The 17,395-nt window shown below is 43.4% G+C and overlaps 1 protein-coding gene across 1 annotated transcript in view; it reads right to left on the bottom strand.

Annotated features, from left to right (window-relative positions):
* LOC147731314 (melanoregulin-like) overlaps positions 1-17,395 on the bottom strand; it is a 189,731-nt gene that overhangs the window by 80,562 nt on the left and 91,774 nt on the right. The window contains exon 3 of the mRNA XM_086954181.1: positions 5,297-5,462. Coding sequence (XP_086810307.1) covers positions 5,297-5,462 — 166 coding nt within the window. The remainder of the gene's footprint in view (positions 1-5,296; positions 5,463-17,395) is intronic.

Below are 17,395 nucleotides of genomic sequence, written 5' to 3'. Positions count from 1 at the left end.
AACGCCCTCAAAACCAAATTCCTATTAGCTTCTCTACCCAACTTCACCTTTAACAAAAACAGTTTTTGCTTCTGGATATCACCTTGTGTCCCTTTGTATTATGTGTGCACAGTCTTTGTTTTCTTCCATTGCACATTGCTCCGATATCATGCTGTGACTATGTATTACACTGCGTACAGTGTTTGTTATTTTCCATTGTACAGCGCTATCATACCAGAAATGTCTTATTCACGTTAGATAAAACTTCATAATTATAAAAAATAACAGCTATATTCAGCATTTTTATTACAAACAGAAAGTTACAATCTGGACTACTGTTACCGGGTGCCAAGATAGCAGCAAAGTGGCAGCACGCGTGGGCATCTTAAACCCTCGCTGCCACACAACAAACGAGGACATGATTTGATTTGACATCATCGGTGGGTGCAGACAAAATCATTCACAAGTAGCAACAATGCACCGCTTATGATGGGGATGCTGAGAGGTGAGGTTATTGGGGGGCAGACCACTTTTCGCAGTACTCACTAAAATGGGTAATGGGGCAGGTGTGAAATTAGCAAATAACATGCATTAAAGGGGCGACAGGCAAGAATCACATGCATTGAAGATTCTGTTCGCATATATTGACTCCAGCTGCTCATGGGGTCCAGGCATGATCAGGGAAGTGGCTTTCGGCACTTCCTGTATTTTCAGCTTCCATCTGTTACCGGTCACCCAATTTAAACCGTGCACGCACGCAGAGCCACGCTTGAATGCCCGGCACACCACTGCAATGACATTAAGTCCTTGGCAGCTTTTTCCTAGAAGAGACGCAGTGAATAATTCCAGACTTGCATCACAGCGAACTGGGCAACTGGCCAGGAGTTCTACTTTGCACGCAGTGCACACGAGTTCGAAGCTTAGGGCAACAATCAACACCTCCGATAAGTCCCTCTGTTTATCGGGTGAGAATGCTGAAAGAGACAAACCAGTCTCGTTTTACCAGCTGCCTATTCAAGAGAGAACAATTAAGGAACTGCTCCAAAAGCGTGCAGTTAGCCGAGAAACGAATATTTTAAACGGAAATAAAGTAGTCGCCTTGTTGCTATTCAAGCGAAGGATGCGCCACGATGCGCTCTGAATGCCCATCCAAAGTGTTCTCCACCAATCCCACACTCTATTCAGAAATTGTGCTCGATTGAACCCCGAAGGAGGAAATGCAACCGTTTTTATTACACGCCTGAAACAATGCGAATGTTATTCTACATAGCAGATTAATTAGCCATCGCCTTTTCTTTCTACATAGTAGAGTAACAAGCATTTTTTCAGGCGTATAATAAAAACCTGCAGACTCTACAAGCTAGAAGAGGTATTCTTTGTCTACACAGAGGGGGAAGAAATGGACCTTGTTTTAAGCTAAAATGCTGAGCCTTTTACAATAAGCACACAAGTTTTTATCACAGTCATGGAGAACAAGGTGCAGTTCTGTTGTCTGAAGTGCTGAAACAAGGTACTTTTCCATGGGCCACATTGGAATTGTCCAAGATCAGCAAATGGGACATTTGCCTCTTAGAATTGCTGTCCGAGGTCCTGCACCATAGGCCAGGGTGTAGCTTAGTCAGTGAGATTCTGGGGTGTGAACCTCATATTCCCCTCAGCCCTTCACTTTGTGTCCACTTTTTTGTGGGGGAGGAGATGGTCAAGAGTTATGGATGGTTTCCATGAGGAACAGGGTCAGTACTGAATTGCATTAGGTAGGCCTCTGTCTAAGGTGGCTCAGTGGGTGAAACATGATGTGCTATAATGCTACCCCAAGCGATTGCCACTGGTTAGACTATTTGCAAGCATTCATCCCATCATCTTTTGGGTGCTTGATTTTCAGTGGTATGCCTGGAAAGTTGATCCTGGCACTGCTTTCCAAGCTTACTACTGCCAATGTATGCAAATTCCAAAAAGTGGCACATTTGTACAAGGAGTACTTCTATGGGTGCAGATTTGCTACTTTTAGGATAACCCCGTCCCTATATAAAGTTAAGATCCCGACCCATAAAAATAAACAAACTAAACCTGCTTATTGAAATGAGAGTGACAAGAAAAACAGACATAGTAGACCTGACTCAAGGGCCCCAGACCCACCCCAAACACCCCTGCTGCAGCTATGCCCCACCCAGGTCTGGTAGTTCTTCCTGGGAACTCATGACTATGGTGTCTGGCTTGGCTTGAGGAGTCTATACACGAGCTATGAAAACGTTTGCCATGCATTTCAACCAACAAACCTAGTGCAAAAATGACAAAATCAATTAAAAAAAGTGTATTTCTTTAACATGCAGAAGTGTTTCACCTTAGTACATCAGAATACATGGCTGCACAGATAGACATTTATTAAAAGTGTTAGGCTTTAGTAACATTCATGGCTCACGCCCCCAACGTCAATGTCATTAGTGAACTGAGCACGACAGTAGTCAAGTTAACCCTGAAGATGGCCTAGATTCTTTTTAAAGATTGAGCAACATTATAGCATATTAATTTAAATATAAGAGGTGCTTGTACAGTGCACATCCAAACGTAAGTACTTAAAAGTGTGCTCAAATGTCACAAAGAAAAGGAGGCTCTCTTAAATAAAATATTTTCCTAGAGTCACATATTTTGAACATGCAGGCAAGCTAGTATTGAGTTCAGGTTAACTGGTTTCACATTTGGAAATTCAGGCACCAGATGGTTTCTCTGTCTCTCTCATTTACATTAAAGGTCACTAATTGGTCTTTAATTTTTGGCTCACACTGAGAAAAACTGACAGATAGCAGACTTGACCCAACTCAGGAACCCAGATCCAATTACCAAGACAAAAAGGCATTTTTTTGGAAGGGAGGGGGAGAGAATCACAACCCTGACACCCTATACATTTGCACCCCGACTATACACAACACAGTGCCTGACTGTTGCAAAGTCATCCTGTGCCCTGGGCACCCCCTAACTTTTTGCTGACTGGAACTGATGGTATTTGACTGCGACTGACCCTGGGCTCTGTTTAACCAGGGTCAGTGCCAAGCTAAAAGGAACACAGACTACAGTTAAGACACACAACACATACTAGGGTACACTATGGTATGGTGGGGTACCCCTGTAATTGGCATGACCTACCCCATAAGCCCCTAGTACATATAAGGGGATTGAAACTACCTAGAAGTCTCAAGTATCCTGGGGCATGGCAGTTTAGAGGCCAGCATATTTTCTGCCCCAGCATGTATGCCGTGCTGAAGCCTAGGATCAGTTTAAAAGCAGCACTGGTTGCCAAAACTGTTTTTAAACCTTGAATTGTGCCCAAACTCGACTTTGGGGGTAGGGGCCCTTAAAAATGAAAAACCTATCATGTTTCTGCATATTAGGGACCCCCAGGGTCACCCCTAGTAGGTATCCCAGGGGTGGGGGTCAGTTATCTATAAGGTACACCCTTATAAAATGAATTTTTATGTGCCTGGGTAAAGTGAAATTTTAACATTTCACTTCCCACATTGATTCAGAACCCCTGAAGTCTCCCCTAATGCGCAGAGGGTGAGGGGCCTGTAGAGATTAGGGAAATACTTATAAAATATGTTTTTATAAGCCCTGGTGATAGAAAACTGGCCCAAGTCATTCTCCCCATATGCAAACCCCATGGCCCATAGGTTAACATGGTAGGAAATTATTGATTAATAAATATTGATAGGAGAGGACTAGCCGGACTATTCAAAGAGATCCCAGAATGGTAATAGTAAATCCAACAATATTATATTATTGGATTTTTCCAAAGTGTATATACAAGAAGTTATAAGACTTTCTTGTTTTACATCCATATTCAGCCTTTCAGTGGTCTGCCCTGATTGGTGAAAGTTAAGTGGATTAGCCAGGCTGCTTTGAAGAGGTGATAAAGAACCACTCTGCTGGGAGGGCAGTGTGCTGGTCTATAGGAATACCAGGCCAGGGGGTGGAGTCGTAAACCATGCTTTTCAAAGGCAGAGGGGAGGCCTGTGTTTCAGTTCCACTGACACTCTTGACCCAGAGTCAGGGCTAGGCTTAAGGAAGGTATGTGCAGATGGAAGGGGGAGAGTCCATGGAAATAAGCCATCCCAGGGGGTGTGTTTAGCCAGCTCTTACCTCCTTGTTGGAAAGTAAGCCATTATGGATTTGGAAGGATGATGCATTCTGGGACAAAATAATGCCACACTCTACAGGATGTGGTCATAACTATGAGGAGTTACCCAGCTCTCATTGCTGAAAAGATTTTGCTGTGCAAGAACTCGGAGGCCTGACCTCTGAAGACTGCACCAAGTGAAACTGCAGCCCTGTGGATTACCTTGCTGCCAAAGGACTCAAGAGTGGATCTCCCTGCAAGCTACAGGTTAACAGAGCTCGCCTGGACAGCCCCACAAAGAATTCAAAGCCTGGAGTACCAGTAGATTTGTAAGGGTTTGGTTCAAGTGGATTGCGGAATGGAAGTTTCACACTTTCAAGGACCCTCTTGGAGATTCCAGAACCTTGGATTGTGTGTTGGATACTTTGGGACCCACAAGCAGAACTCCAGGAAGGAGTTGTAATTGGACCCCGCTTGCTGAAGAAGGTGGCCACCACAGTGGTGAGAAAATTCTTCAGAACAATTTATAAAGGTGTGTCCCGGTCAGAGAAAACGAAAAGACTAAAAGGGGCACTGTTAGTTTCTAAGCACTAGAAAGTGACTAATCTTTAAAAACTCATATTTCTGGGTCCCTAAAGTGGATTTCTTTCGTTTTGGTGTCCTTTAAAAGATAAAAATATTATCTATTTTTATAAATAGGTGTTGGATTTTTATTTTGTGTTGTGTCTTAATTATTTAATGAAATGGTGTTTTTAAATGCTTTACATACCTGTCTTTGAAGTTAAGCCTGTATGCTTGCAGCCATGTTACCAAGGGTTGAGCATAGGAATAATTTTCTAAGACTTATGCTGAGTCCTATCATGTGTTAGTGGCCTTATTGCCAGTGGCAGACCTACATTTTCCCCTATCAATAACCCACTTTCCAACACTGAAATTTACAGAGAGTAATCATTTTGAATAGATAGTGCTATAGTGCTGTATTATCTCAGTCTCAAAGGAGTTGACCTATACAATCATGCACTTAGGTGCAATGGTAGATGAAACCACCACCAGCACTTACTGACTTCTCTCCCAAGATAAAATATTTCCAGTCACCACTGAAACTTGGAAAGCAGAACTTGTTTTAAGAATCCGTGAGCAGATGTGTCCCACAATACATAAACGGGCACCCACAAAGAATGCTTCTTTGGGCATTGGATAGCTCACCTCTGAATCTTTGTCCAGCTGCTTCCTGGTCTCCAAGAAGCTCTGCAGTACCCTGTCATCATCTGCCTCCATGTGCGACAAGTCACCAGGGGAGCTCCACAGGTTCTTATCATCATCTATCCTCAGGTCTCCTCCTACTGTGTAGGAGGGGAACGGATTGTTGCTGCTGTGAAGGAGGTAGGAAGACAAAATTGAAAGTCGATTAGCCAACACGAAAGGCTCAGTGAATTACATACTTGCTGGTGAGAAGATCTCTGTCCAAGAGGTCACACATCAGATTCCCACCGAGTTCAGCCCATTCCATTCAACACATCAATCTGAAGTTGATCAATAGAGTACCATTATATTGCATAACAATGCACCTCTGATTTATTGCTGTTTAAGACATAAAACTGCAGTGAGAATCACTGAATAAAGAACAAATTATTACGATTGTTGTTCCTATCGTGCAACAAAAAAAAACACCTTTGTATCCAATTAAAATCATTCTACCAAGGAATGCATATGTTTTCAAGTATAGGGAATAAGAAATTGTGATAGAAACAAAAAGAGGAAACACATCAAAAGAAGCACCATATAGAAAACAGCCTACCTTAATGAGTCCTCAGAACCGTAGGAGGATCTACAGATTTGAAAAGAGGGGGTAAAGCGAAATTCAATGTAGTGAAAAGAACAACTATGAAGAATGGCTTTGGTGGCACACTTCTGTAGCACTAGCTCCCCCTAAGTGGGACACTTAAGTACTTACCCACACCAATAGCAAGCTACACTGTGTAGTGTTTGTGGCTAGAAGGATGCGGTTTTTGTTTTCAGTCTGTGGGGAGTCGTTTCACATTATGCGTGCATACATCTCCACAGAACACCAGAGGACTATTCTCCTGCCAGACCTGCCGCTTCACCTGCAACACCGATGCAACCAACAATGCCAAAGACACCGCAAACATGACTGCATCCACTAAACAGACGAGACCGCCACGGAACAACTGCAGTGCATTCTACTCAATACACAATCACTCGAGAGACATGCCATGGAGATATGGGACACAATATCATCTCTCGACCCGGATGTCATCTTTCTCACAGAAACCTGGCTGAACCCCGTCAGTACGACAGACATTGCCATCGCCACCACAGAAGGCTATAACATAACACAAATCAACACACACAGAACAGGAATTGCCATCATATACAATGACAAAATCCACTGCACAGCCTCCTCATATGATCCAACCCCCGATAATGGAGCATCTTAACTTGCAAATCCACACAGGTGGAAAAAGCACCATCTGAGGCACCTTCGCCTACAGACCACCAGGGCAACGCTGTGTACGTGCTGGAGTGCACGTGTGGCCTGAAATATGTTGGTAGTACCAAATTGCAGGCCCACAAAAGTGTACTCCAGCACATTAATAATAATGATGCCACGTATCCGGTGGCCAGACATTTCAAAGAGACCCACAATAGTAGCTTGGAACTTCTCAGCTACTTTGTGGTTGACAAGGTGCCCCCTCCTCGCCGAGGTGGGGACCGTGAGGCCTTACTCAGAAAACTGGAAACCAGATATATCCTCGAGCTGGATACCAAGAGACCGAACGGGCTCAACTCGAGTGAGAATCTTTATACACACTTGTAATTCTCCTCCCAGTTTTATTGCAGGTGATAGCACTGGATTAGTAATTACAGTTGTCTATCTGTCTCACTGTATCTTGTGTTTGCAGACAGTAGCTACTCTTCCCGTGTTCGTTTTATTCACTTTTCCCTCTTGTTTACACTTCACTCCTCCTGTTTTTACACTTATTAACATGACCTTATTGGATCTTTTTGTGGGTATGCAAGTCATATACGGATTTATTCAGCTATCTCGGTATACACTTGATGGAGTACCCCTATTATTTTCCCAATAGCAATTTTATAACGCAATGCTTACACTGGGTCTATCATGTCGTCCACTATCCTAAACTCCAGGAACCTGATGTTAGGATTTTACAAATAACCAAAAGTATAGGTTATTTTTAAGAAATTTATGATGTAATAAGTATTTATATTTATTCTTTTTGTACACATTTTAGAGGCTAATTTCATGGTGATCTTATTCAGTGTATGTTATTGAGGAAGAGAATGACTATTTTTAAATCATTTTTGTATTGATTTTTATAATTCACAAATTATGGCTCCTCTTAGAGACCTGTTTTACCCAGTGGGGTAGCCATGAATTAATGTGTGATCACAGGCTATTTTTTACATTGCGTAGTTTTGTACACAATGCACTAAAGCATCAATTTAGGCAAGGGCATCACCGTGTTTATTGCATCTTAGAGTTAGCTGTTTACAATTTGTTCAAGCTTCACTACTGCTTACAGCATAGGATGAAGATATTCCATTCTATTTCTGCTTCAGCAATACTGAAGGCTAAAGTGCAAGAAAAAGTATCAATATCCATTAGTGGTAATCATTTTTTTCATCAGGATGAAATAGTAACAACTTTGTTTAAAATTGTATGTTCTCTTTTACTGATGACCGCAATTTGCATGAACAACTACACTTTATATTTATTCAATGTATTAGTGCTGCTTACCCCACTATGGGGTTTATCATGTTTTGCACAATTTTGCACAGAAAACTATTTCTGCACTGTAATTGTTATTTGCACATCTTTTCAGACTTATTTGAACCATTACTGTCATCAAATTCTATTCATTAATGTAATAATGAAATTGTTGCTACAGACTTATAGACATGTTATGTTGCGACCCCCAGCAGTATTTTTTCTATATCCTTAGATTTATTGGTCATGTGATATGGAGCACTAGCACTTTAAAATGGTGGCTTGCACTTTGAGCGTCATGTGATCAAGGCCTCTCTGGAGGCTGAAACGGGTCATGGCGGTGCATGGTGTCAATGGAAATAAATAATTTCATATACTCAACTTACTGGGTCCGTGTTAGTCTTTGCCTCGAGACTGGGTATTTTGAAGATGGAGTTCTGTATATATATATATATATATATATATATATATATATATATATATATACACATACACACACACACATATATAAATATTTTCTTTTGTTCGTTTTCCCCATGAGCAAGAAGCACGCTGCCTTGAAACGCGTAGGGCTTCTGGTTTTGCTGCCAATACAAATGGAGTGAAAAGCGGACTTGGATTTCAGCGCTATTTATCGTTGCGAGTGCGAGGATTTACTTTGGACAAAGTGTTTTGGAAAATATTATCGGCAAGGCTCTGACGTTTGTCTGATGCACCACTATAAGAGCGCCCGTTGACCGGAAAAGAGGGGCCAATTTGTGGATATATATATATATATATATATATATATATATATATATACACACATACATATATATATCTATACACACACACACACACACATATATATATATATATATGCATATGTATATGTATTTATATATATATATATATATACACGCACACACATACATACAAACAAAATGTACATGCCAAGTGCTTCCCACAATGTCTCAATGTACTAAATGTATGCGTGCACTGCCAGAGTGTTTGACCACGTCACACACACCACATTCATAAAGCATCTCAATCCTTTATGACATGACTGAAAAAGAGTTGAGGGGAAGAAGGTTTGCAGCTTAAAGCTGCTAAAATTTATAATCGTGGACACTAGAATGAAGCAATTTTGTGGCTTGAGGTTTAAACAAACGTATTTGTCGTTGCGGATACATAATCCATGATCTCGTTGAATCTGCTGATTTTACCAAATAAAATTGTTTCCAATTCAAACAGATTAAAAGTTAATATAAGCTCAGTGATGTGTTGCCGTGCAGCGAAAGGCCTTTTCAAAAGGTCAAGTAGTCACCTTTATTTTGCTAATTGCTGTATTTGGGTGTTAAATAGTACCAATAAAGAAATAATGTGCTTTTTCTTGCTGCATAATTTGGTCACTGCTGCCGCATAGTTTGGCCCGCCATGGCCACCTAATTCCAGTGCCCTGCCTTTATATCATGGTCATGTAAACAAAACAAGGGAACCCAATTAGGATCGGTCAGGGACCTTGGGAACTAACTTTTAATAAGGGACAGTGAGGAATGTATATACAAAGAATATAGCCCAATCAGTACTATATTTGTGCCAGTATCCAGACGGATAAAGGCAATTTTAATATGTAAAATAGTTGAAAAATAGAACAGAATTGTGAGTCAAATAACAGTGGGATACAAGCCTGTATCCATAGACCCACATATAACAACAGACAAACAAAGTAAAAGGACTCAGGCAGTTTGTGGTTGTGTTTATAAAGAAATACATAAATTCTGAAACAAAAATATAAAGAGGTCACCTTTACACAATATTAAATGCGAGAATCACTGTGTATAAGGTTGACAACTATGTCGATGGCATTTCGATCCTTATCTGTAAGATGTTGGATTACCATCAGGACTATCAAATAAAGTGCCTGAAAACATTTGTATGTAATTTACTGCAGTGTGGCCCTATGGTTGAGGGCAGTATTAAGCGTAACAGAAATGTAGGCACGGTTCGTTGACCCTGGGAGATCGAATCTTGTTGTATGCAGAAATAACATGACGCGGAGATTTGCCGTGCCTATGTTATTATTGGGGATGCAGAGTCCCGCTTTAGCGGACTCAGCGTATTTTTAGCATTTATCACGTTCAACTCCTGCCTTAGCGGACCCAATGTGTTTCTTTATTTTTATGATACCGGGGGAGCTGGCTCAGTCGCGGGTTTTCTTCCTCCCGCTTGCGTTTTTCGTTTGGTTATACTCAGAGTCCTGCTTAGCGGACTCGGCGCATATTATTGAGTTCTCACCTTCCGGTGGTGCGGTTAAGGCGCATACTGGTTCCCTTCCTTCCGCATGCCTATGTACCAGGGTACTAAAGAGTCCTGCTTTAGCGGACTCTGTGTACCTTGCTTTTCCAGCCTCCCGGTCACAAGCGCACTCCCTCTTCCCTCATGGGTTCTATAACGTAGTGGGGCATGCAGTCTTCTGTGAAGGTCGCCGCATGGTGTGCTGCGCTTCTTCTTGGCTCGTGTTGTGACGTCATTGATAGGGCGTGCAGTTACAGGCCTGATTCAGTTTTCTCTTGGTTTCCATGGTGATGGTACACTTTTTTAGCACTACTGCTTGCCATAGGGTTATTGCTGGTCATTTTGTGTTTGACTAAGATAGAGGCTGATGCTGAAGTCGTTTCTGCTGCTGAGGAGGGGTTTTCTGGTTCTCAGGACGCAGTACCTTCATTTACGTTGATACAGCAGATGATTAATGCTGCGGTGGTGGCTGCCTTAATTGACAAGGACTCTGTTCCTCCTTCCAAGAAGGCTAGATTTGTTTCTGGTCCTTCCCATGAATCGGAGGGGGTGGACGATGTGGACCTTAAAGGTCGTTTTGTGCAGGGATCGGATCTTAGGGATATTCAACACATCTGTTCCAACCTGATGTTTCCCGAGTCCGAAGTGAATGAGGAGGACACTGATTTCTTTGTGCAATATCAAAGGAAGGAACCAGTCTCGTTACCTCTCCACTCATCTGTTTTGAGGGTGTTGGAGGCTGAATGGAAAGATGTTGATAAGAGTAACTTTCCCCGGTTTCTGGCCAAACTATATCCTTTGCAGGACCTTGCCGTTAAGTTTCCTGCATCTGTAAAGGTGGATTCCTTGATAGCCGGCATGTCGTCTCCATGGACTAGTATTTCAGAGGATGCTTCCCCGGCTGATCCAGTTAATAAAAAAGTGGATGCAGCGGTGAAACACACTTTTTCCGCTGCCAATTTTTCCATTAGGGGTGCTGCCTGTTCCTCCTATGCCATACAATCTTCGCTTAAATACTTTCATTCCTTGGCTGAGTTGTTAGACCAGGGCGAGGACATTTCTCCCACACTCGCTCTGATGGAACAGCAGGTTCCTCTGCTTTCTGACATCTCCTTTGACTCTTTGGGGGCAGCAGCTTCTACTGCAGGCTCTTCAGTGGCTGCTCGCCACCAGTTGTGGCTCCGTTCTTGGAAAGCCGATTCTGCGCAGAAAGGTTTTCCCATGAAGATTCCTTTTTCTGGAGTGAAGTTGTTGGGTGCCCCCTTGGAGGATATGGTCAAAAAGTCGGCAGAAGATCAGAAACTGCTGGCTCCATAGAGGGCTGGGCATTCCCGCTTTTTGGGGGCTCAAAGGGCCTTTAGTCCTGCTAGTCAGGGACGGGCTCATCGGCCTTTTCGTGGAAAGGGGTGTTGCCGGGGTGCTCCTTCCTTTGGCAAGTCCCGGTTCTCTGACAAATCTTCTTCCTCTTCTGCCCCTGCAATTCATTACTTGATTGCTCCGGAAGTGGGTCCTGGAGGGGGTCGCCTGTCTCTCTTTCTGCACACCTGGAAGCATACCGTTTTGGATCAATGTGTTCTTCAATTGGTGTTGGACGGTTTTTCCCAAGGATTCATCCAGACTCCTCCAGACTGTTTTTTGGTCACTCCTTGCCCCAGGGTCTCTCTGAAGATGGCTCTGTTGGACAGCATCCGTTGTCTGGTGGCAGAGGGCGCTGTGATTACGGTACCCATGGATCAACAGAAACTGGGTGTGTACTCTATTCTGTTCCTGGTGGAGAAGCACACCGGGGACCTCAGACCAGTCTTAGATCTAAAATGGTTGAATTGGTACATTCCTCCCATGAAGTTCAAGATGGTTTCCTTACAGGTCATACTCCCTCTGATCAGTCAGGGGGATTTTCGGGTCTCCATCGACCTACATGATGCTTATCTCCATGTAGTTTCTCAGTTTCTGTGTTCTGGGTCAACATCTTCAATTCCAGGTATTGCCCTTTGGCCTGTGTTCTTCCCCACGGATCTTTACTAAGGTTCTGGCCACTCTGATGGGTCATTTACATGGGAGGGGTATTAAGATTTTTCCATACCTGGATGATTTGTTGATTTCTGCTTCTTCTCTTTCAAAGCGGGAGCTCCATGTCCAGGAGGGTCACGGCTTTCCTTGAATCGGATGAAGTCCTGCCTGATTCTTTCTCAGGATCTGACGTACATTGTGGCACACTTCAAGACTCAGTTGGGGTTGGTGTTCCTGCCTCCTGCAAGGAAATTGACTATAGTGTGTGCAATTCGGTCCCGGTTATCAGTGACTTGTCCTCCTGTGAGAATGTGGTTGAGGGTCCAGGGTCTAATGTCCACCTCCTTGTGGTGGTTCTGTGGGCTCATCTTCACTTATATCCCATTGTGAACCACATTTTGTCTCATTGGTGTCCCTGTGGTCAGGATTTCAGTCAAGAGGTTCCTGTGTCGGCCCAGGTGAGGGAGAATCTGAGTTGGTGGTTGGATGACATTCATCTGTCCTGGGGTCATCCTTTTGATTGTTCCTTCTCGTGTGGTCACAACGGATGCCAGCGGGTTGGGCTGGGGGGCTACTCTGGGCGATGACTCCGTGCAGGGCGATGGTCACAGGATCTGAAGTCCTGTTCCTCGAATTACAGAGAACTGAAGGATGTTCAGTTGGGTCTCTCGGCTTTCTCTGCCCTGCTGGTGGGTCACCATGTTCAGGTCCGGACAGACAACCAGGTAGTCATGTCTTACATCAATCACCAAGGGGGTTGCAGAGTTTGTTCCCTCAGTTGCCTCAGTCGCCGGATTTGTTCTTGGGGGGCGGGGGGGTGGGGCGGAGTCAAATCTGGAGTCCCTGTCTGCGGTTTATCTCCCGGGTCGGGAGAATGTCATGGCGGACTGTCTAAGCCAGGTCTTTCCCTCCATGTGGTCTTTGTCTCGGACCCAGATGATGTTCCGGGCATTCCAAAAGAGGTTTATGTGTCCGGTGATGGACTTATTTGTGTTTCCGGACAGTGCCAAGACCCGTTGTTTCTGCACGATTATGCCGTGTCCGGACGCATGGAAGGTGGATGCGATATCCTTCCTTTAGCCGAGGGGCCTGTTGTATGCTTTTCCACCAGTTCCCCTGATACCGGCGGTGTTGCTGAAGATCAAGAGGGAGAGGGCTTTAGTTCTTATGGTGGTTCCGGGTTGGTGCCGTCGCCCGTGGCTTCCTCTCTTGTTGGAGTTGGCAGTGTGTCCGGGTTGGACATTGCCATTTGATCAGTTTCCGTTGACGGGCCCTCTAGTTCCTCTTTCGGTGTTCTGGTCCATGGGTCTACAGGCTTGGCTCTTGAGAGGGAATCCCTGATCCATAGTGGTTGTTCTGTGGAGGTTGCTGGTCTTATTCATCAGTCCAGGCGTCCCTCGACTTTGAAGTCATACGCTATACATTGGGACAACTTTGCTGGTTGGTATCTTCGCAATGGTTGGTCTATTGAATCTTTGGATCCTGCTCGTGTGCTGGATTTTTTAAAGGAGGGTTTTGATTTAGGTTTAGCCCGTTCTACCCTCCGTGCACAGTAGGCTGACACTCAGGCTTTTCATGGGTTCCCTTAGGTGTCTGGAGAAGTTGGTGGCTCTTCTTTTTAGATCTCTTGCCTTCCAACATCCCCGCCCAATGCGGTCTTCTCCCCCGTGGGACCTTCCGTTGGTGTTGAGGGCGTTACAGTTGGTTCCCTTTGAGCCTTTGGAGTCGGTGGAAAACACATTTTTGACTCTCAAGGTGGTGTTTCTGATAGCTATTGCATCATACAGGCGTGTTGGGGAGTTGGGTGCTTTCCTTCGATCTGCTCCTTTTTTGGGCATTCTGGATGATAAGGTGGTCTTACGTGCTTATCCTACTTTTGACCCTAAGGTGGCCTCTTTCTTTCATTGTACTGCTGAAGTAGTCCTCCCCGTCTTCTTTCCTGTTCCTTCGTCGATGGAGGAATCTCGGTTGTATCTTTTGGATGTTAGGCGCACCTTGGTCATTTATTTGGCCCGCACCATTTCCTTTTGTAAGGTGGACAACTTATTTGTCACTTTTGGTATGACTAGACAGGGACGGAAGCGGTCTCCTTCTACTCTCAGTAGCCTGTGGCCTTTGCATCTTTGGTCCTGGAATCTGGGGTTTCTTGAGATGTGTGTCTTTCTATTGTTGTCAATTAAACTATGTTTTTCATCTGCCTTCCTTGTGCGAGTGGTGTTCCTTACATGAAACTGTTGTTGCTTTGGTATCGGCTCACTGTTAATTACTGTGGCAAGGAAGACAGACAAGGAGGTAATGCCCCGGTTACTTACTGATAATCTTCATTACTCCGAGTCCTAGTCTTCCTCACCACAGTAAAGTTTCCCTTCCCTCCCGGCCCTCTATTGTGGCTTCATGTCTATGGCTTTGTTTTTCAGGTCTCGGAGTAAGAAGATTACCGGTAAGTAACCAGGGCATCAACAGTCAATGCCCAACACAGCTTCTGTCCTCCATTAGCCTTTAAGAATCTGCATGCTTATCTATCCGTTCATGGCAGAAAAAAGGAGTGTTCTCACAGAGCTGGCGGTAGCCAGTGGGCATAGAGAACTCATCAACAAAGGCACTGGGAACGCCCATTGGAGAAGTCGAAGATAGGAGCTGGGCTCTCCAATCTTCGCACTGCAGTTCGCAGCCCTTGCTCCATACTTTCCAGATTGGGATGTGGGCGATACATCTTTAAGGAGGTGCTTCAGGGTGCATCCCCATCACCATGGATTCCACCTTCCCAAGCCTGATGCTGGCTTTTACGGTGTAAAGGAAGTTGAATTTTTACAATTATAGAAATGCATAGGTTTAAAAATAAAAATAAACTATAAATGGAAGTATAACATTATTATTAACTTGCATGCGAAGTAAATGTACTCCAGATGTAGTGGCCACTATCTAATAACTCCTGGTGTACTAACTTTCAACGTAATGGCCAACAACCTCTCCTTGCAAATGCTACAGTATGCACCAGAGAGCTCTACTAATCACACAAACTAATTAAGGTACTGCACATCTGCACGTCCGTGGTACCGAGTTTCATGCAAAAAAACACCCTTGTTTATGTACCTGTACATTGGTAGTGTACTATAGGGGGTGCTAGGAAAAGGCTTCACATTTTTTTTTCACACAGGTAACGTAGAAAGATCAAACTGAACTTAATTACATGTATTGGAAAATACATTAGGTTTCGCCTATGTGATTAATAATAAGCATTTTTATGTTGTAAGTGTTAGCTTGCTGAGCAGTTGTACCATATAAGTTACAGAAAGTCTGATAAAGTATTATGACTTGTTTATGTACAAAAATGCAATATATTGTGCTGTTACTAGTGGTATAGTGCATAATTTTGAAAAATGAAAGAAGGACAGAATAGAATTAATGTAATAGCAATATTATGTGTTTAGAGGAGTTCTGACAACTTTTGTGCTAAGTGCCACTGCACCTCCTGCATCATTGAACTCATTTCCGATTGCCCGCAAGATAACTACAATTGTACCTGCCTGTTTAGTAGTAAAATATAGCAATATTAGGTGTTTCGAGGAGTACATGAAAACTTTTGGCCACAGTGCCACTGCATCTGCTGCACAATTCAAATCAATACCCTATTGCTTGCTAGTTAACTACACTTGTGACTGCATGTTTAGTAGTAACGTTTAGCAATATTCAGCATTTAGAGGGGTTCCTAGAGCTTTTGACCCCAGTGCCACTGCACCTGAAGCACCATTAAAAGCAAGTCCCTTTTAACTGCAAGGTAACTGCAATTGTGACTGCTTGTTTAGTAGTCTAATATAGCAAAAGTATGTGTTTAGAGGAATTCTGATAACTTTTCAGCCTGGTCCTACTGCACCAATCAAATCATGGCCCCGTTATCTGCAAGTTAACTGCACTTGCGGCTGTTTAGTAGTAAATAGCATAGCTCTTGTATATTAACTTTATTTATAACGTGTGATTTTTATCAAACCATTTAGAATGTGATCATAATGACTAAATAGATTATGTTGGAGGAAAAAAAATCAATCCAATAATGCCTACAAAATGCAAAAAAAAAAGGTACCGAGGCATGAATAGGAAATGCCACAAATGTTCCAAGGCTAAACCATCTGCTTTATACAGAAGCTGTCCGCCTCTTCCATGGGAAGAGATCTCATCTTGACGGTGAATGGGGCTTAAACAGTGTGAACAGCTTTATTAGAAGTATCATAAATTCATGCAGCCAAGAGAAGTTAACAAAAAAATATTCCATACAAAAGCGAATGAACACAGTAATTCTGCAGGAGAATTGATAAGAGCCTCCTTTTCAGATATATTAACCCCTTGGCCGCGGCACGAATTTCGCCGCAGTGCGGAGGGTGTAGGGGTCAGACGCAGCGCTTCGGCACTCGTGACGGAACCACGCCATCATGAGCCACGGGCGGCATGTGCTCATGACGGAGTGGTTCGGTCACGGCCCCGCCCGCTCAGGCGGGGTATTAATACCACGTGGGCGGAGCGGACGCAGCATGACGGAACCACGCTGTCATAAGCAAACGTCGCCCGTGGCCCGTGGCTCATGACAGCGCTGTTCCGTCATAAGCAGGCAAGGGTTAAATACAAGAGATTCCAAAAGCACAGCTCGATTCCTGTGCAAGCGAAACCTAAAAAAGGAAAGTAAAATAGTGGCCCTAAAGAAAGGGTCTGACCAGCATTTTACAGCCACTGAAATTCAGTGGTTTGAAGGGATAATATGGAAGACTACACCTGAAAATGTGTGTTGCCCCATCAGAAATACAGTTTAATTATACTCTGGGCCACTGGAGTTATGCTGTAGTGGATGGCGTTACAACAAAACGTAAATGTTACACTTATTTTGGCAGAATTTCTTTATTATGTTGTCATTTTGACACATTTACACCGTCTGAGTATATGTTTCACTTCGTTAGTATCAATTTAGCACTTGAATACAAAAATCAACAGCTGAACGATGAACAGTTAACCTTTGCAAAGGGCCTGCCATGGTGCTATAACATATGTGGCAGAGTTTTAATTGATTTTTGTTCTGTTTGGTCTGAAAACAATTTTTTATAAAAAATCTGCAAATTGTGCAGCAGATACTGAATTATATATGGCAAGTGCGGCAAATCCATAATTATGTGGAAAACTCCACAGTTGCAGAAACGCATAATTCCAGTAGCGCCGTTTATACTGAACTAAAACTGAAGCATGATAATGAGTTTTCGAAGTTCTTGATTGAGAGTGCAGTA

This window comes from Lissotriton vulgaris, chromosome 2_1 (genome assembly GCF_964263255.1).
Source record: "Lissotriton vulgaris chromosome 2_1, aLisVul1.2, whole genome shotgun sequence".
Lineage (NCBI taxonomy): Eukaryota > Metazoa > Chordata > Amphibia > Caudata > Salamandridae > Lissotriton > Lissotriton vulgaris.
This window is presented reverse-complemented; position numbering and strand designations above follow the sequence as displayed.